The 21,291-nt window shown below is 43.7% G+C and overlaps 1 protein-coding gene across 3 annotated transcripts in view; it reads right to left on the bottom strand.

Annotated features, from left to right (window-relative positions):
• Positions 1-5,321: 5,321 nt before the first annotated feature.
• Positions 5,322-21,291, bottom strand: part of LOC142368299 (lamin-A-like) — a 29,592-nt gene continuing 13,622 nt past the window's right edge. For 2 of the 3 annotated variants that reach the window (XM_075450426.1, XM_075450427.1), the window contains exons 4-14: positions 16,369-16,525; positions 15,017-15,142; positions 14,772-14,942; positions 14,574-14,699; positions 13,085-13,305; positions 9,597-9,855; positions 9,359-9,466; positions 7,867-7,986; positions 7,708-7,764; positions 6,483-6,680; positions 5,322-6,255 (exon numbers count right to left, since the gene is read on the bottom strand). In XM_075450426.1, coding sequence (XP_075306541.1) covers positions 6,220-6,255; positions 6,483-6,680; positions 7,708-7,764; positions 7,867-7,986; positions 9,359-9,466; positions 9,597-9,855; positions 13,085-13,305; positions 14,574-14,699; positions 14,772-14,942; positions 15,017-15,142; positions 16,369-16,525 — 1,579 coding nt within the window. In that variant the 3' untranslated portion in view covers positions 5,322-6,219. The remainder of the gene's footprint in view (positions 6,256-6,482; positions 6,681-7,707; positions 7,765-7,866; positions 7,987-9,358; positions 9,467-9,596; positions 9,856-13,084; positions 13,306-14,573; positions 14,700-14,771; positions 14,943-15,016; positions 15,143-16,368; positions 16,526-21,291) is intronic. The other variant, XM_075450428.1, reaches the window with a different exon arrangement.

A 21,291-nucleotide genomic window follows, 5' to 3' on the forward strand; every position in this document is an offset into this window, starting at 1 on the left:
CCAAACTACGGAACGCCATAAGGCTCATAAATCACCTTTTCCGTTATTTATCAAAATGTTTTGATCAGAACAAACAGCAGAGATCACGTTTCTCCAGTTTTAGCTCCTCTTCATTGGCTGCCTGTTAAATTCAGAATAGAATTTAAAATTCTTGCTCTTAACGACCAATCACACCTTTTAATTGGCTTTGTATGAATTGCACTAAATTTGGAATTTAATTATTCGTATCTTAACGTAAATTAACTGCATCTTTTGGTGACATTTGGTGTAATTTGGAGTTGAATGAATAAAACTAAAGTTAGTTAAACTGAAGGTGTGAATGATGAGGATGCGGTCCTGGCTAGATTTACACCTTGGGCGAACCAACCCTTGCCTTGAGCTGTCAGATGAAGCAGTAAAATCCGGTCAGTGGATTTGGATAAGAAGAAGCAGTAGCAGCTGGGGGCCCAGCAGGGGGAGCACTTAGGGTAAGCAGAGTCTTGGAAGAAGCAAAGAAGAAATTCAGGATATTTAAAGCTGCAGTCTGCAACTCTTTTTCAAGCATAATGCCTGGAACTGTCCGGGGATTCTGAAAGTAGTACATTAAATACCCCAATACAAAAAAAAATGAGTTCTCTAGGTCCCCTATATGTCCCGCTAGGTCCCTCCAAAGCCAGCAGGTTTGTTTACAAAATTGCAGACCGGACCGGTAAAAGATAACCAATCAGGTTACGAGCTGGGCTCTGCTGCCTGTCAATCACCGATTGTGCACGCGCGATACAAGGTAGGCTCGTCCCCACGCTTATTTATCTAGACTATTGAACTTCATTACGGGCTTGTCTACTTACTGTGTCTTCCATGATCGCAAATGACAGGTGAGTTGATGAATGAGGAGTCCTGTAGGCGCATCTGGCGTGCACGTCTACGTGCACGAGTTCTCATGTGTTTTGAAGGGGCGGGACAGGAAGTTGAATAACTTTTTATTTTTCGGTTAAAAAATAAGCATTTCTTGCATTTTGCGACTACGGAGGTCACCGTTTTCAACTTCAAGCGTTCTGATAGATCATGTAAACTCTTAAAATGCCAAAAAGTAGGACTTTACGTATGACAACAACAAATCTTGCAGACTGCAGCTTTAAAGGGACACTATGTAATTTCTTCCCCCATCTAGTGGTGCAATTTTATTTTGCAAAGTTGAATGAATTTGCTCTCTAGCGCCTCACGTTTTCAAATGTGCACTGCAACTTCTTGAACTACGGCAAGCGGAATGTGTCAAGATTCAAGAAGCTATAGCTTCAGACTCAAGGTCCATACAAACAAAAAGAAATCAAGACACACAGTACAAAGGATTACATAACACACATACAACAACACTATGAATACAGATGACAGATAACATGTCAGATAACATAACATCTCCTTTGGTGTGCAAGCAATGCAATTAGTCATATTCCGGGAGTTACCGGAAGTGACGTCGACGCAGCGTTAGCATTAGCCTGCGTTAGCAATAGGAGCATTAGCAGCGGTAAATAAACTCCCGGTAAACTTACAAACTTTCTAATGCCTCGTTTTGTGAGTTAAGAGCCTATGTGTACTACGGCAGAAGTTTGGTGACAATCAATGCATTATTAGTGGGATCATTTACGAGATAAAATCTATTTAGCATTTTTTTTTTTTTTTTTCAACTTTATTAGTAAATCAACAAAATAACAGTTTACAAATGTGAGCATAACGCCAAAAAGAAGATATCCAGGGGGAGCATAGGAATAATGATAAAAAGAAGAAGATGATGCACTTACAAAAAGAAAGCTAATGAACACAAAGACATATGTGCCAAGGAATAAAATCTATTTAGCATTAGCGGCTGTAATAAGCCATTTGGCGGAAATGACGTCACAATGACGTCATTTCTGCTTGTAGGCCTGGTGGGCAAATCGCGATTCGAAGTGCTTTATGTCCCTCTCTGCACTTCGTCATTTTTCATAGACCGGAAGGACATGGCAGCCTCCATAGAGCTTACCTGCTCTATGTAGATACAGACAAGTTATTCTTCACTCAGGAGGATAAGTGAGATTTTTGACAGAGATCATTTTACACCAATGAGGACTAACTTATGAATGAATATGTTGATTTGAGCTAATAAATGACTTAATTTATTACATAGTGTCCCTTTAAGTGGAGGGTTTGGCCCATGTGATCCTTTTGAAATCAGGCGGCCATTTTGGGTGAGTTGGCTTTGAGTGAGTTGTATGGCTTAGTTTTTGCTGGCATTTTTGCTGATTATAGGACTGTTTAGGTGAGTTTGTCTGCTGAATCTGCTCGTGTGTCTGCTCGTGTGTCTTGTCCTGCCTCCACCTCTGGCACCCTCTATACTTTCATTACCCCCTACCCGAACCAGGGTTTTAATCCCATTCCCGCTTATCTTACCTCTTTTATTTCTCCCCCTACCCGAACCAGGGTTTGCATCCCCACCCCGCTGTGACTGGTGTGCAGTTGGTGAGAGGCTGAAGTAGCTTGTGGCTGTAAAAGATGGTTGTTGTGGTGTGGGGAGCAGTGATGGCTGGCATTAGGGGGGTGACTCTGGGACGCCAGTGGTCATTGTCTAGCCTCCTGGAGGTGTCGTGGGCCCAACTAGACGAAACACAGATGAAAGGAGGTTCCCACCTGATGACCCCAATGATATGTTGGTCAGCACTGCTCACTGGTCTATATAAGTAGTATAGGGAATTACTCACTGAGTCTGGTCCTTTTATTTATTTATTTTTCTTTAGCACAAGTTTCTTGTGTTTACCTTGAATCCAAATCTAGCCTAGCTAGTGACTGTTTTGAATAGGGCAGCTGACAACAAGGGAAAGACCATGTGACAGATTGGAAATACAGCTGACAGGAGGCAAAGACCTCAAAGGTGCTGCCATGGGCTAGCAATCCATGGTAGCGGTAGCGAGGCCTAGCAGCTTTGCTACAACCAACATAAGCTACAAACAGATTAAAGAGAATACCCCTAGAGTCAGCGAGAGCAGGGGCGGAAGATGACTCACAGGCAGACTACATGGCAACTGACACTGGAACGAACATGACTAAGAGGTGGATACGCGACTCAGTGAAGGATACGGGCACGGACCTATTCTCTAGGGCTAGAACTGACCAGAATAGTTCTCAGAGGAAAGAGACCATTGTTGGACATAATAAAAGTGGTAGGCTAGAGGCAAGTAAGCTCCAGGTTTGTCCTTGTGGCTGGCAGAAAGTAACATCAGTTAGAGGCCTTAAAATGCATCAGGGAAGAAAGAGATGTGTGGTAAAAGAAGGGCAGTGTGGCCGTATCGATCAGTACTTTTTAAAAAGTCAATCGAGTAAGTCGGATGAAGTCCAGCGACAGGTAGAAAACCACAGTCCGAAGGATATCAATAACACAGCTACGGAGGGGGAGGAGGAGGTTCTAAGAAGGGATGCAGCTGATACTGAGGTGAATAGGCCAGTTAAAGAGAGAAATATGGAGCAGAAAGCAAGAGTTAAGTGGCCTAGGGCAAGTAGTAACAAAGAATGGGAGGCAGTCAATAAAGATTTGTCAATAATATTAGGTAGGTTAGGAGGAAATGCAAGAGATAGGCTAGAGAAGATGGGAGATATAATTTATTCCTATGGTGTAGAAAGATTTGGGGTGCAAGATAGAAAGAGGGTTGAAAGAGTACATTTTGTTAAGTCTAGACGGCAAAAAGAGATGGAGAAATTGGTTAAGGAAAGAAGAAATTTAAGAAAGCAGTGGAAAAGAGCTACAGAAGAAGAGAGAGAGGGAATTAATGTTTTGCAGGAAGAATTGAGAGGCAGGCTAGCAATACTCAGAAGGGCTGAATGTCTTAGGAAAAAGAGAAAGAAGAAAGAATATGTAAGGACGGCATTTTACAGGGACCCGTTCAAGTTTGTTAAAGGATTGTTTAACCAGGAAAAGGGAGGGCAGCTTAAGGCAACAAAGTCAGAGGTGGAAGAGTATCTAAGAAATACATATTCAGATCTTGAGCAGCGTAGAGTAGTAGGCCTTCCACCTGACATGCCACCATTAGGAGAGATAGCTCATAAGATGGATATTAGACCACCTAGGTGGAAGGAGGTTGAGGAGGTAGTCAGGCGTGCAAAGGGTTCGTCGGCCCCAGGGCCAAATGGAGTCCCCTACCGGGTTTATAAAAGTGCACCTGATGTCCTAAGGTTTTTGTGGAGGCAATTTAGAATAGTTTGGGAGAAACAGGTTATTCCTAGAGCATGGCGTAGGGCAGGAGGCATTCTTATTCCAAAGGAGAAAGAGTCCTCAGACCTGAGTCCGTTCCGGATGATCTCTCTCCTAAATGTAGAGGGGAAGATTTTCTTTAGTTTAGTTGCACAGAGACTGTGTTCCACTCGTCAGGGCTTCTTACGTTCCTCGTGTGCTCGCACTTAGCTAGGCTATGTAAGCCTCGCTTGGATTAGCCTCACGAGATGCAGCTAAAATGTCTTCGTGGAACGACTTGAGGCTTAATTGGGAGATGGCGCTAGTTCAAGCGACGCTTTCCGGCTATAGCCTGGCTTTCTTTAGCTACTTTCGAGGAATACCCACCCTGTTTACACCCTGTTTTCACCCTGTTTTCACCCGGCTTTAACATTAACATGTTGTGTTGCAAACACAAACCAGACCAGGTTGCCTTTGGGTGAAATTAGCTGCATGACATGATGCCTCAATTCTAATTCTAGTTCAGCAAAACTAAAAATCAAACAGTCGTGGCTAATAGCAACATATTAGCAAGAGGCTAACAGATAGTCTATAGCCTACGTCACTGATAGAAATCTGCATCCCTTTATCTTTTGCCCATTTCTCTTCTTCTTCTCTTTCTAAACTGGGCACCTGATGGCTTCTTTGGTCTTTCACCATGATGATGATCCATGATGACTCCACATTATTACCTTTGCTTTTCCCATTAACACCATCCATTCACCCGTCAACCAACCGGAGTCACGTGACGTAAACACATTCAACGAGATGACTGCACAGATTTGTATTTTTATTACATTTTTTCACATAACCCAGTTAATAACACGAATGTATATGCGTTTATGTCCATTTTAGGAATGAAATACAGTTTATTTGGATTGGAAGCAGTTTGTGTTGTGGCCTGGGATCAGTCTACACCCCCCTCCTCCACTAACTTGACATGGAAATTAGCGGTAGTCTAGAAAACTGGCGTGTTTTTTTTTTTTTTTGTTTGTTTGTTTTTTCGGGCGCCCTCACATAGAGTGCGCCCCGGGCTGTTGCCCACATTGCACATAGCAAAAACCGGCCCTGATCACCTGACTCTTAGGGCAGGAACATACCTGTTCTTAAATCACACCGTCATGTAAGCAACCTGCTCCGTCGTGGGTGTAATTGTTCAAATACTTGCCTGTTTACTCCACCTGTTACTGGATGATTCCACTTGGACCCACCAGATGACTCAAGCTGGATACTAACACACCATCGGCACCGTCCCCACTCTGTTTCTGATCTCTTGGAAGTTATTTCCGCAGCATATTTATCACTGAACCATGTAACAGACACAGCGTAAACATGTGGGTAGCTGCAGACTTTCTCACTTTCCACCATTTTTCCCGCTGCCCGACCCTCTGACCTCGCAGGTCACCTACATATTGCAGCTGGTGTGGCGTCACTTTTTGAGGATGTGCACGAATAACGCAGGATGCATTTCTGTTGATCACTTCTTCTGTTGACGTTTCAGACGTTGATGCTTTAACAGAGTTTAACAACTCAAACAGTCCTTTTAGTTGCATGAAAACGTGTTTTTATTCGTATCATCAAAATACAAAAATATTCTGTAAAATCTGAGACATTTTTCAATTTACTGTCACTGATCGAAGGACACAAGAAATATTTTCTTTCTCAAAATAAATCAGATTTAACTGTCAAATATATGCTTCAACTACCGGCTACATCAGATATTAAAGGACACATTACAAGGTTTTTATCAAGCAAAGGCTTATAAAATGATCATATATGTCGTTTATACTGCCAGAACAGGCAAAAAAAGTTGCTTTAATCAGCACTTTACTTTAAAAAAAGGCTTTGTGAGCATGCTTATTTATGTACATCATTTTAAAAAAGCAGATGGTATACTGAACACTGCTATAAGGCAATGAACTGAGCTAAGAGCTAAAGGCGACTAAACAAGTAAAAACTGAAAGTTAATGAAGGTGAAAGTACTTCGACGTGGATCCAGGACGTCACATGATCGGGCAGCTCTCCATTCTGCCTCCAGTCTGAGAGGAAAGTTTGACTGAGTCAGTATCATCACAGGCAAAATGAGTTTGGCTGCTCTCTGTTTATCACTCTGAACAGAAAAAACCTCCAACTTCATGTTTATATTAAACAGACGAACGAAAGAAAGAAAGAGGAAAACATAAGTAAATGTACTTTAAGATTCAGATCCAGGCCTGTTAATTCATTCCCGGATCTGATACCGACACGCCGGCCATGCTTGACCCACCTTGCGAGGCGTGCTGGTGCTGAACACGTAGGACTGCGGCAGCAGACCCTCGGAGACGCCGCCGCTGCGGAAGGAGCGCGAGGCCGAGGACACGGAGCAGCTGCTGGATTTGTCCGAAGGAAGTCCGCAGGAGCCGCAGACGACCGTCCGGCTGCGCAGGTTGTACTCGCCATCCCCACAGGTGCTGTGGGCCACCTGCTGAGGCCGAGAGACACTCAGGATCCAGTGGATCTAACCAGGATCCAGTGGATCTAACCAGGAACCAGTGGATCTAACCAGGATCCAGTGGATCTAACCAGTGGATCTAACCAGTGGATATAACCAGTGGATCTAACCAGTGGATCTAAGCAGTGGATCTAACCAGTGGATCTAACCAGGATCCAGTGGATCTAACCAGTGGATCTAAGCAGGACTCAGTGGATCTAACCAGTGGATCTAAGCAGGACTCAGTGGATCTAACCAGTGGATCTAACCAGGACCCAGTGGATCTGACCAGTGGATCTAACCAGGATCCAGTGGATCTAAGCAGTGGATCTAACCAGGATCCAGTGGATCTAACCAGTGGATCTAACCAGTGGATCTAAGCAGGACTCAGTGGATCTAACCAGGACCCAGTGGATCTGACCAGTGGATCTAACCAGGATCCAGTGGATCTAACCAGTGGATCTAACCAGTGAATCTAACCTGGAACCAGTGGATCCAAGCAGGATTCAGTGGATCTAAGCAGGAACCAGTGGATCTAACCAGTGGATCTAACCAGTGGATCTAACCAGGAACCAGTGGATCTAAGCAGGATCCAGTGGATCTAACCAGTGGCTCTAAGCAGGATCCAGTGGATCTGACCAGTGGATCTAACCAGGAACCAGTGGATCTAAGCAGGATCCAGTGGATCTAACCAGTGGATCTAAGCAGGAACCAGTGGATTTAACCAGGATCCAGTGGATCTGACCAGTGGATCTGACCAGTGGATCTGACCAGGACTCAGTAGATGTATGAAGAGAGAAACCAGAGTCACTGAATTATTAAAAGTTGCAAAAAATAGTTGTTTTTGTCCCTAATTCTCCGTAAAAGTCACTTAGAAATGTTAAAATCTGAACTTTAAAGTGTCTGAGAGGCTCAGCTGGAGGTTCTGAAGGTGTTTGGGGTTAAATCTGATGATCATCAGAGTCATTTATCAGAAGTTTGTTTTGTCCTGAACATGAGTCATGAACATCATTTCTCTCACCATGTCGTCATCCTCCTCTTCAAACTGCGTGCGGGTGACCTTCCTCATGGCCATTTCCTGGAAGAAAAAGCCTCATTTAAAGACCAGCTTCACGGTTATATTCAGGTCCTGAAGGTTTAAACGAAGGGCCCGTCCAACAGCATCGAGTGTGGGAAGCACCTCTCCGTTGGCGCCCATCAGGGTGGTCTGCAGCAGGTCCCCGGTGCCCCAGGAGGGCTGACTCTTCCACACCAGGTCCGAGGGGGGACTGTGGGTTCTACCTGCATTAGAGGCCCAAATCTGGTGGAACAGAAAAGATCAGATACAAGCTCGTAGATTAGATTTTTGGACCTGGTTGGAGATCAAAATCAAATCAAATCAAATTTATTCATAAAGCACTTTTCATCAATTAAACATGTAGCACACATATGTAAGTATGTTAATCAGTAAGTATGTAGCACACATATGTATGTATATATATATAAAAAAATAAACTAGAAAGCTGCAAGCAGCTGTAAGCGGGACCGAGCCTGTGCGCACATTGGAGGACGCGCGGGACGTCGTAGTCGCGCAGCTCTGCCCACACGCACGATACCCTTTGCGTACGTACGAGCACATAATAACCCCAATGCGGAGGGGTTTTTGAACATTTCTAGGGGGCGCCACTGAGCCATTTTGTCTCCGCCCACACACGATACCTTTTACATACGTACGAGGTCGACAGGGTGGACGTGTGTGCCAAGTTTCATGACTTTGCGATGATGATAAGGCTTTCAAACCACAAACGCCATCACACGATTTTCACCGCCTGGCCACGCCAGAGTTTGGAAAAGTTTTTCATTGAATGTTTGTCTTAAGAGTAACCTGGCCAAGTTTGAAGCTTGTAGCATTAAATCTGTAGGAGGAGTTCGATCAAGGCTGAGGTGTTGAAAAAAAAAAAGACGTTCCAGCCCCCAGCAGGTGGCGCTATAGGTGGATGTCACTATGATAATATGTACGCGTTCAGGCTGGTTCCAGCATTCACCGTATGGAGTGTGGGACAGATTGGATAATGTATGTGGGAGTTATAAGCGACTTCATTATTTGTGGCGAGTGATGGCGAGTCATCAAACTTTGAGGCGTCCCCACGCCCTTTAAGTTTTGAAAAAGATGCCCAATGATTTTGTCCCTCCCATGTCTTAAGAGTAATCTGGCCAAATTTGAAGCTTGTAGCATTAAATCTGTAGGACGAGTTCGATCACATGCAAGGTCAAGGTCACAATCGGTCAAAAATGGCACCAAAACTCACTTTCCATCCAAAATGGCTGCCTTCCTGTGGACGTGGGACCATGGCGGCAGAGACTTTTTTTGTGCGTCTGGGCATGATGAATGAGTGTACCGAATGTCGTCGTCCCACGCGAAACTAACCCCAATAAGGGACCATTTTTAAGCATCGTAGGGGGCGCTACAGAGTCAATGAGCAACTCCCAAAAATATAAAGTTTAGATTCTTTCATGTCGTTGACTGGCAGGTGGTGCTCGCAAAATTTCCTGAGTTTTCGAGTACCTTTTGCAAAGAATAAGAAAAAAAGAAAGCAAGAAGAAGAATCCTTTCAGATTCAATAGGGTCCTTGCAGTTTCACTACTCGGTCCCTAAAAAATAAAATAAAATAAAATAAAATGGTGCTACTAACCGTGACCCTCTGGCCGGCCTTCAAGGTGAACTTAGCCGGGAACTTGAAGACGATTGGTGGGCCGGATCCCACCTGCCGCCTCAGCTGCCAGTTCCCCAGGTTCTGATCCTGCAGCAGCAACATCACGGTGGGATAAAAGCGTTGTGTTAGCGGGTAAAACTCTCTGCTGACACCAAACCAGGTCAGCTCAGAAAAAGCTTCACTCTCCATTAAAAAGGAACGACCTTCACCGTCTCACCTCATCGGCTTTGTTGCCCAGTCGGACATATTTCCCCTCCAGGTCCACCTCGTCCACGGTGACCCGGCCGCTGGCCGACGCCTGCTGGGTGATGCGGGTGCGGGCCACAGCTCCGCCCGTGAAGCTGGAGGCCTCGCTGTCGGTGTCGTTGGGCCGGCGTCTCTTGGCGGAGGAGTGGACGGATCGGGAGTGAGCTACCGAGGAGGAGGATCGACCTCCGGACACTCTGGTGGGAGGCGGGCTGGGGGACAGACGCAGCCTGCGGGGACGGACACGAGGAAGATGTCGGTGATGAAAGAGGAAATACGCTACAGAATAATCTCACTCAGCGGGGTCACATGGCACTGAAAGGATTGGATTATGGGCTAAATTACAATAATATTGAGTTATTAAAGGCCTACAGAAAGGTGATTTTTTTTTTTTTGCACAAAACTGAAATAGCAGATCGATTCCTTATATACCATGGAATTTTTTTATGATTTTAAAATAATTTTAGGCCCCTGGATAGTCCTGATTAGGCCCAATAAACTATCACCACATTTGACTCGAATTTTGGCAAACCGACGACAGGTGCGTGACGTCACGCGTGCCAACTGCTGGAACAATCACCATGTCTGACACTAGTAGTTCTAGTAGCGAAGCCAGAAGTTTGCCAGACCTGGACAGCTTCTTCACGGCAAATTTCGAGCCTAATATTGTTGATGACAATGAAGAAGACAATGAAGAGCCTGAGGAAGAAACCGAGGAGGGATTGGGGCTACAACCATACAGGTTCGAGCCAGCCATTGCCAGTGACAGTGGGTCCGAGTCCGAGAGCAGTGGGGACGATGATGGTGATCATGGTGATTTTTTTTTTTTTTTTTTTTTTTTATTGCGAGTAGATGTACGAAGTGCTGTGGGTGCGTGTGTTGCCCTCAGCACCAGCAGCTCACACCACCGGGGACAGAGGAAGCAGAGAGACCTGCGGTCGGAACTCTGTGTCTCCCTGTTCGCCTGCCTCCTCTCTGGTGAAATCAGCCGGAGCCATCCCGCCGTGTTCAGCTCCCTGCGGTGTGGACGCTCAGGGGGAATCCACCTGGCGGAGAGCGGACACACTCTCCGCCAGGTGAAGAGCGGAAATCAGCCGGCAGAGCGATCATTTCTTGACATCTCTTGACGCTTGATGATCGCTCTGCCGGCTGATTTCAGGGCAACCATCCCGAGGTGTGTCCGCTCTCCGCCAGGTGGATTCCCCCTGAGTGTCCGCACCGCAGGGAGCTGAACACGGCGGGATGCGATCCGGCTAATTTCACCAGAGAGGAGGCAGGCGAACAGGGAGACACAGAGTTCCGACCGCAGGTCTCTCTGCTTCCTCTGTCCCCGGTGGTGTGAGCTGCTGGTGCTGAGGGCAACACACGCACCCACAGCACGTACATCTACTCGCAATAAAAACTGCACTGAACCCAACGTTTTATTGCCTTCACCACTCAACAAGCATACTACAATAGCGGCAGCCAGGAAAAACCATGGCACATGTGACGTCGCACGGAAGCCCCGCCCCCAGTCTGGAATTCCAGGAAGGATTTCCAAGCGGCAAATTCAAAATCGCAAATTTCATGCGTTTATGAAATGTTTTGGTGTAGGGTCCAATGATCATTATTGTTCCTCTGTGTATGTATTATCATTATGTATTGGGTGTAGTGTTAGCTTTCTGTAGGCCTTTAAATTCATGTAGACACCTTAATCTGACCATAAATTGGATCGGATCGGATTAAGACCTCTTCTCTTTAAGTTGAACAACAACTCTGAACTACAACTTCTACTTATTTTGCTCCACAAAGTTGGAAAATGCTGATATCTGTAAACTTTAACTAAGAGCCTGTTTATCCAGAATGGCTTTGATGTAGTATGTATGGAAGGCCGAAACCGCCAAAACCATAAAATGAACGAGTGGAAAATAAATTACAGATTTATTTCCTTTGTCCAGTAGATACACGGTCACTCAGTGGGGTCACATGGCACTGAAAGGATCGGATTATTGGCTAAATTACAATAAGATTGAGTTATTAAGTGCATGTAGACACCTTAATCTGACTAAGAATTGGATCAGATCGGATTAAGACCCCGAGATAACTGGGTTGAAAGTCACTCTAAACCTGCTTGTAGACGCTGAAGCACGTGGTGAATTAGACTTTGCGTTCTGTCATGCTCCAGATGTTTTTTTCCGGGGTCGTGACCTGGAAGTCAAAGGAGACGATATTACTGTTGTTGTCGCCATCAGAAAGAAACAAACAACGCGATGGAGAATGCTCCGTTGGGCATCGAGTTTGTGCAACAAGCAGCTCATCACAGACCAAATGTAGAGGGACGTAGCTTCATCTTGCTCTGCGTTCTCCATCTTTCTCCAATGCCTGAGTTTGTTGTTGTTGTTGGTGGTGAAGAGGTCAACAGGAAGTGGCTCTATTAGCAACAGTTGGAATGGGTACAGCACCACCTATCATACCGGGGTATGACACGCTTTGTGCCTCTGATCCCATTCATTCACCGCCATATATCCAAGGAGAATTACTAGGGCTGAGCGAGTTAACTCGTTATTATCGCGTTAACTTGTTAATTATTTAACGCCGATAAATATTTTATCGCGCATTAACGCAGGTTTTATTATTATAAAAGTCTGTTGAATGCATCACATTCACACAGTTACAGCAAACACCACGAAGCATGGAGTAATAAAATAAAAATAAACTAGCAGGTAACATCACCACTACAGGTGTGAAGCTAACAGAATTAACCGGCGCTACTTCCTGTGTTACTTGTTTCAACATAAAAGCACGTATTTCAAAATAAATTTTTTAAAAAACTCCTGCATTTACAGCCAAGTTGAATTGTCTTCTCACCGTAGTAGTTCCAGTCTAAAATATCACTTAAAGGCAAAACACACAACTGATAGCAGCAAGTCATTCAAGGAAACAGACAGTGGAGTGAGGCTTCTACATAAAAATTACAGAAAGATGCTGATGTTAAAAGTGTGTTTGCACAACAAATGTTATGGCACTTTCATTCATATGGCAGCACATTTAAAATAAAGCTGAATGCTAAAAGCTATACGCTACTTTTGGATTAATTTTTGGATTCTGGGTACAAATGCGATTAATCGTGATTAATCAGGGAAATCATGTGATTAATTAGATTAAAAGTTTTAATTGTTGCCCAGCCCTAATAATTACCCTTACTCCACTCATTCTTTGTACATAGCGAATGTTTATTCACTATTTTTATTTTATTCTATTCTATTTGCTTGTTTTTACTACTTTAATTGTTTTCATATGTTTTACTGTATGCTGCTGCAACAAAACAATTTCCCAAATTGGGATGAATAAAGTATCTATCTATCTATCTATCTATCTATCTATCTATCTATCTATCTATCTATCTATCTATCTATAATTTAGCCAATAATCCGATCCTTTCAGTACCATGTGACCCCACTGACTGTGAGCCGGACCGACCTTTCCTCCTCCCCCTCCAGGAGCTTCCTGTAGGCACAGATCTCCATATCCAGAGCCAGCTTGACATCAAGCAGCTCCTGATACTCGTCCAGCTGCTGCTGCATCCGCTGCCTCATCTCCGCCATCTCTCGATCTTTGTCTCCCAGCAGGCGACGCGTGGTGTCCCGCTCCCGAGACAGAGCGTCTTCGAGGTCCCTCACCTTCGCCTCGCGAGCCGCCAGCTGGACCAGACACGAAAATATGAGTCATCACAATCTGAGACCGTCCAAACCAGTAATGCCTCCCACACATCTCACATCTAGTTTTAAGTCTCAGGCTAAAGCTTCAGATCTTTCAGGGTTGCAAAACCTAGATTTTTCTGAGATTATTTCCCATCATGCACCACTACTGCTTTTTTAAATTCTAATTTTTTAATCTTAAAGGGACAGTTCGCCTCTTTTGGCACGAAGCTGTATGACATCCCATATCAGCAACATCATTTATGAACATTTTCTTACCCCCTGCTGCGTCCTGTGAGCCAAGTTCCAGCCTCGTTTTGGCGTTGATGAAGGTAGACCGGCTAGTTGGCTGGGGTTTAAAAAATAAAGCGTTTTGCTTCTCAAAACAATATGCGTTCAACAGAGTAATACATTTGCATCACAAAATCGTTCTCCAAGAAAAAAGTCAGACCTCACAATCTCTTGGCCATATTTTCTCACCCTTCGTATCACTGCCTGCTGCCGACAGCCGACAGCCGCGCCTGTTACGGTGTTTGCTGCTCGCTCTACACACTTAGTTTAAGAATAAAAATGTTTTCATCTCAAATTAACAGCACTGTAAATTCAGTGTAATTTTTATTTAGCTCTTTGCAAAACTATTCTGCTTTTTTTTTATTATTTTAGGTTCTCATGTTCTAAACTGTTTTAAAACAAGCAGCTTTAAAATGATCAAATCTGGATTACAGTTTTTAACCAACAAAAGAAATCTATCCCTACTCTTAGCTCTTAGCTTACACTAGCTAGCTACAACTAAACATGCTAAAAATCCAAAAGTGTCAGTATCCCAAATGTTTGCACTTCTTTGAAAAAATAGGCCTTCGTATCACTGCCTGCTGCCAGCCGCGCCTGTTACGGTGTTTGCTGCTCGGTCTGCACTTCGGCCTACACGGTCTGCACAGCAGGCAGTGATACGAAGGGAGAGAAAATAGGGCCAAGAGATTATGAGGTCTGACTTTTTCCTAGAGAACCATTTTGTGATGCAAATGTATTACTCTGTTGAACGCATATTGTTTTGAGAAGCAAAACGTTTTATTTTTTAAACCCCAGCCAACTAGCCGGAGTACCTTCGTCAACGCCAAAACGAGGCTGGAACTCGGCTCACAGGACGTAGCAGGGGGTAAGAAAATGTTCATAAATGATGTTGCTGATATGGGATGTCATACACCTTCATGTCAGAAAAGAGGCGAACTATCCCTTTAAGTGTTGTGTGAGCAGTTCTTGTTTCTGACAACCTGCTTCTGCAACTGGCTGAGCTGAGCCGACGTGGACTCCAGGCGGATCCGCGTTTGCTGCAGCTCCTCGTGCGCCGCCCCGACCAGGTGACTGCTCCTGTCCGCCGACTGACGGGCGTTTTCCAGCTTAAACGCACAAACACAGGCTGTGAAAGCTGTAACTCAGCCGTGCTGAAGCAGGAAACGTGCCTTCCCTACCTTGGTGTTGTAGGTCTTCTCGATCTCCTCCTTGTACATTTTGATCTGCAGCTCGTGCTGGCTGCGCATGTCCGTCAGCGCCTCGGCCAGCTTGCTTTCAAACTCCTGCTGGTGGCCGTTATCCAACTCAACCATACGGGACTCGTGCCGCCTTTTTACCTCCCGTAGTTCCTGTTGAAGAAGTTTGAAAAGTTACTCTCGGCTGTTCCCTTTTTCTAACATCCGTTTGTGTTAGAGAGCCGGACCTCAGAGTAGAGGTTCTTCTGAAACTCCAGCTCCTCTTTCAGAGTCTGAATGCGATTCTCTCCATCCACCCTCCTCAGCATCTCATCCTGCAGCTGCTTCCTGGCATCCCCCAGGCTGGTTTCCAACTGAGAAACACACAAGCATATGGTAAGGTGACTTTATTTATACCCGAAGGTAGATCTGCTTTTAACCCATCCAGGTTGGCACCTGCTGACACACACATGCACACTCAGAAACAGATGCCAACCTGGAGTGGTGGGCAGCCATGAGGCGCCCGGGGAGCATGGGGGTACGGTGCCTTGCTCAAGGGCACCTCAGGTGTGACAAGGAGGTGGACTGACACCCCTCCAGCTATCAGTTCCACCAATCTTTTTTGAGTGGTGAGAGTGGGAATCGAACTGCCAACCTTCCGGTTATTGGACGACCGACTCTAACCACTGAGCCACGGCCACCCATATGCAAGTAAATATGAATAAAATCACGCAGCAAACACAGTAAGAAACGAGTCAAAATGGACGACTTTAACAGAGAAATTCTGTCCTGCTGAGGTCAACAAAAAGTCTCCAGATCCTGGTTCTGCTTCCTCAGACACTCTGAAGCATAAACTCCTAAACAGACATGAAGAGTTAGAGTGAAATACGGCTGTTTCTGGTTCCTGCTGGTTCCTGATAGAGATGGGACCAAGTCACACATGTGCAAGTCTTAAGTCTTAGCTTTCAAGTCTCAAGTCTTAGCCTTCAAGTCTCAAGTAAGTCTCAGGTCTTAGCTTTCAAGTCTCAAGTAAGTCCCAAGTAATTTTTTCTTGAGCAAATCAATTCAAGTCAAGTCAAAGTCACCTTATTATTGCAATTTTAGCTGCAGAATCTGATCTTAATAAAGTGAAAAGACAAAGATATAAGTAACTGTCAGCAAACATCATTGGCCAATGTGTCCAACCTGTCCACCCCGTATCATATCAAGCTAATGTTAGCTAACTACCGACTAGGCTAACAGGATAATATTAGCTAATTTGACAAGCACTTATTGGTCAGAATGGATCTTCAAATGACGAACAAAGTTGGAAGTTATGCTAGATGCTTAACACTCAAGTCATTCAAGTCATCGTGTCTCAAGTCAAGTCAAGTGCCGAGTCTTTAACTTCCAAGTCCGAGTCGAGTCTCAAGTCTTTTATTTTTTGTCAAGTCAAGTCACAAGTCATCAAAACAGCAACTCAAGTCGACTCGAGTCCAAGTCACAGTGACTTGAGTCCCCATCTCTGGTTCCTGACATCAGTGTCACAAAGAAAGAGACGACGAGGGTCGAACGTCTGAACCCAAACGTGTTTGAGTTGTTCGGGTGGGTCCGGGTCTACCTTGGTAACCTGCGCCTTCAGGTCCCGGTTTTCCCCCTCGAGGTTCCTCTTCTCCCCCAGAGCCGTCGTCAAAGAGGCGTCCTTGGAGTTCAGCAGGGCCTCCAGGTCTTTGAGCCTCTGCAGGGCTCCCGCCAGCTCCGACTCCTTTTTGGTGTTCCTGCAAAGAAACAGCCTCAACGTCAAATCCTGTCTTCCTTCGTGCGTTTTAGCACTGACATGTGGTCCCGCAGGGCTCAATCCTCGGCCCATTAATGTTTAACTTGTATTATAATGATCATCAAATCAAATTTATTTGTAGCACATTTCATGTACAAAACAGTTCAGTGCTTCACATAAAATAAAAGCATTGCAGCAGGGAGTGTTACAGGGAGCTGTAATGTGTGTACAGGGTGGTAGAAACTGTGCTTGGTGTTACCGCCTGGTTAAAGCAGTGCTGTATGGGTCTGAAACATCTGAATAAAAGCACCTTGGAGTTGTGATTGATTCCAAACTTTCCTTTAAAGCTCAGAAACAGGTCTAAGTGGTGGAAGGAGGCTTGATTCAACACTTCACCTGGTTAAGGGACATGTGCACAACGCTGCATGACAGAGAATAAAGTAACAAACAGACTTTCTGGAAACTCACAACCTTGAATTGTGATTAACTGTACAAGTTCTGCAATTTGTGCACTGCTGTGACCCTATTGGAATGTAATTTTGTTTTATTAATTATTATTTATCTACATTAGTATCATTTTGTTTGTTTTATTCTATGTTTATCTGTTTATTTATTTTTATTCTATTTTTTTTATTTTATTATTATTATTATTATTATTATTGCCAGATGTGGATATAATGTTCATGTTTAAATGAGATTGTTTAAATCAATGAAAAATCTTAATAAAAACATGTTTAAAAATAAATACATAAAGTAACTAATAGACTTTCTGGAAACTTGAATTGTGATTAACTGTACAAGTTCTGCAATTTGTGCACTGCTGTGACCCTATTGGGATGTAATTTTGTTGTATTAATTATTATTTATCTACATTAGTATAATTTTGTTTGTTTTATTATTGTTGATGTTTATCTGTTTCTTTATTTTATTTTATTTATTTTATTATTATTATTATTATTATTATTATTTTTGCCAGATGGGAATATAATGTTCACGTTTAAATGTCAATGAAAAATCATAATAAAATATGTTTAAAAAATATGAAAATAAAGTAACCAATAGGAAAAACTAACTGCAAAAATTAACCTCCAGGAGCTTAATTCCATGGCCAACATGCGGCCCAGACTGCAAACATCCCTCACCAGGAGCTTCTACTCCAGAGGTCCGTTTCACGTAGCAGGTTTAGTGAAAACTCTGAGTTGATTAACCCTGAAATGAGGGAAACCCTGAGTTTTCCGTTTCACAAAGGGAGGTAACTCAACCCTGAGAAAGAGGGGTAACTCTAGCCTGTTTCACAAAGAGAGGTAACTTAACCTCACGGTCAGTTACCGTAGTAACAGACTCTCTGAACCTAACCTGGTCGGGACCAGGTTTTATCAAGAAACCTCGAGTTTCTTTCTGTCTCCGCCCTCTTTCAGCCACACACGACATTTGATTTCCTCATTCATTCAGTCAGCAGAGCGAGTTCTTCTACTTCTATAAGTCCATTAGGCACAGTAGGAGGCAACTTTTTTCACCAACATGTCCTTTTGACAACGATCCCGTGGATGAAGGTGCAGCATTATTGCGCAGAGAAATAAATATTCGTCGGAGATGGTTATCAGACCGCGGATAGATTTTTGCATTTAAAGACAATTATCTTTTTGAGCGGCACCATCAGAATGTGTTGGGACAAAAGAAAAAAAAGAAAAGACAAATAAATATTTTTATGAATAGGCTTAAAAAAGACATATATAGGCCTATTATATCTTATAAAGACACTCGTGTCTTGGGGGTGGATTCCCTCAGCCACTAGCCTTCCGTTAGAGGTGGCGGTGCTGGGCCACCACCCGTTTTACGGGCATCTGCCTTCTTTCTGTTGGCTCAGTAGAAGTCTGTGTTAGTTTAAATAGGCATAAGTATTTAACAGAACATGATATAGATGAGAAGACATAGTTTATGTGTGTGAAAACAGCATTATGTTGGGGATAAAATAACTGCACAGTCAAATAGCCACTTAATATTTACCTTACAGTGTAAAACATGATCTAAATGAGGTACTTCCATGCCGAGGTCTCACCTGTTTGAACAATGTTTTTATATTTCATCTTAAACTGCTGCCAAGTGCGCTTCTCCCCCGCGAGATTTTACCTAAATGAAATAAATGAATGGGCTACCATTCAAGCAGTTTCCCTGTAATATTATTGTGATTGCAAAGGACTACATTTAAACTTACACTTTTGCTGCTGCAACGGTGTTGCACTTATTTCTAAAAACGTATTGAAACTCGCTGTATGAGCGCATTAAGATTTCCAATTCGGGGTTGGTGAAAAACGTAGCCCCTCCTCTTCCCCGTTGCCATGGTGACTCGTCGAATCGGGGCTCCATTGATGCTGGCTTTTTAAAGTTGTGGTGCACGCGCTAAACTCAAGGTGAACTTACTCAGAGTTGATTAAACTCACTCAAATCAGTGTTTCTGGAACCGAAAACTCAGAGTTTTCTATCTCAGAGTAGATCAACTCAGAGATCAGGAATAGACTCAGAGTTGGTTGAACCTGCTTTGTGAAACGGACCCCAGGTTTCTTATTCTGGTTTAAATCCCAGAGCAGCAAACTGGATGTATGTAGTAACTAAGATATTTAAATAAATGCATTTAAATTGTCGCGTCGTTGTTATATTCAGAGATGGGGACTCGAGTCACTGTGACTTGGACTCGAGTCGACTTGAGTTGCTGTTTTGATGACTTGTGACTTGACTTGACAAAAAATAAAAGACTTGAGACTCGACTTGGACTTGGAAGTTAAAGACTCGGCACTTGACTTGACTTGAGACACGATGACTTGAATGTTATTCAGTTCATGTTTTCAGTTTTAATATAAAATGAATGAATTGTAGTGCTCTCAACACTGACGGCATAATTCACTTTCTTATATGTGTTCTGTTATCTGTTATGTTGTTGGTTCATCGTCTTTAATGTTGTGCGGTTCATTGTCTTGAATGTTATGATGCATTTAATAGTTGCGGTCTCTTTAAGAGATCCGGTGACGTTTCATGATAACAGCTGTTCTGTTGATGCGCGAGCTGTCAGTTGGAACTGTCAGTTTTTGTCAGTTAATAAACGCGACTCACAGAGTCTTAATGTGAGAAGTTTTTGGCTCATCTTTTCACCTAAAGGCAACTTCCACAGAATTAATTTTAAATATAATATTGATTACCCGGTAGGAGCGCAGGCTGAGAATGGCGTCATGATTGGATCCCTACCCTGTCAATCAGTCATGCCCCCTCTACATACCTTAGTGTTTATTGGAGAGAATAAACTCATATCAGATATGCATCAACATGTCAGCGGGACCGAGAGACGTTATCTTCGGCTTTCCTAATCACCATTTTGGCGGCAAAAGACGAACAGCACAGTGCAAGACATGCGGCATCAACATCTCAGACAGCCAGACGACAACTTCCAACTTTGTTTGTCATTTGAAGATCCATTCTGACCAGTAAGTGCTCGTCAAATTAGCTAATATTATCCTGTTAGCCTAGTCGGTAGTTAGTTAATGTTAGCTTGATATGATACGGGGTGGACAGGTTGGACACATTGGCCAATGATGTTTACTGACAGTTACTTATATCTTGTCTTTTCACTTTATTAAGATCAGATTCTGCAGCTAAAGTTACAATAAGGTGACCTGACTTTGACTTGACTTGATTTGCCCAAGAAAAAAATACTTGGGACTTACTTGAGACTTGAAAGCTAAGACTTGAGACTTAATTGAGACTTGCACATGTGTGACTTGGTCCCATCTCTGTTAAACCCTCTGTTGTAGTTCTCCTACTCCCATATACTATAATCCAAAATGTTATGCCATGTAGTGCATTAATGAAAAGACACACACGGTCAGCGTGGGTTTATGCTGAAACTTTACTGATGAACCCCCTATCCGAGTACATCGTCTCCTACGTAACCTATCGCCTAGTGCCTTATGGGTAACGTAGTATATTAAAGTAACACATAACAACACATCTTCCCCCTTTAAGAAAAGCAATTAACTTTATCCCAACCACAGACTATGACTAAGTCTAAGACCTAATATACCTTGCTTTACCTTACTCTAAATGAGTAACAATTCACATTCACAATATCACAATTATCAACTTTTTTTTTTTTTTTTTTCACAACACATTTAGAGTCTCTAGTGTTCAGCAACTTTCAATGAGTCTCTTGGGAGGCTCAACCGTGCGCTTTGGCCTGCACGGCGTCTTGGCAGGAGAGCTATGGACAGTTGCTGGCACTTCCAGTTCCACGGTATGCTTCAGGGTGTTGTCTCCGGCTTGCGGCATTGTGTCGGGCTGTTCCACACCTGTCTGGCTTGACATTTGTGGCTTGAGATCGACACGGTTTCTTCTCAGAGACCCTCCATGCTCTGTCTGAACTTCATAAGAGCGTGGTGCCACCTCTTTTTGCACTGAACCATGTAGATTCCAGATGCCTGTCACATGATCTCTGATCCTGACTTGTTCTCCGGGCCTTATTACGCGCAGTTTCCTCGCTCTTTTGTCATGTTGCTGTGTTTGTTTCTCTTTGTCTTTTTCTTTGTCGATTTTGATTTTGTGTGCTCCTTTGGGTGTCAAGAGATTCTCATGCATTGGCAGATTGGTTCTCAGGCGTCGTCCCATTAGCATTTGGGATGGGGACAGGCCGTTCTGCAGTGGCGCACTTCTGTAGATCATCAGGCTGTGATGAAAGTCTTCCTTTCCATCGTGCGCTTTCTTCATGAGACCTTTGACAAC

Source organism: Odontesthes bonariensis, chromosome 18 (genome assembly GCF_027942865.1).
Source record: "Odontesthes bonariensis isolate fOdoBon6 chromosome 18, fOdoBon6.hap1, whole genome shotgun sequence".
NCBI lineage: Eukaryota > Metazoa > Chordata > Actinopteri > Atheriniformes > Atherinopsidae > Odontesthes > Odontesthes bonariensis.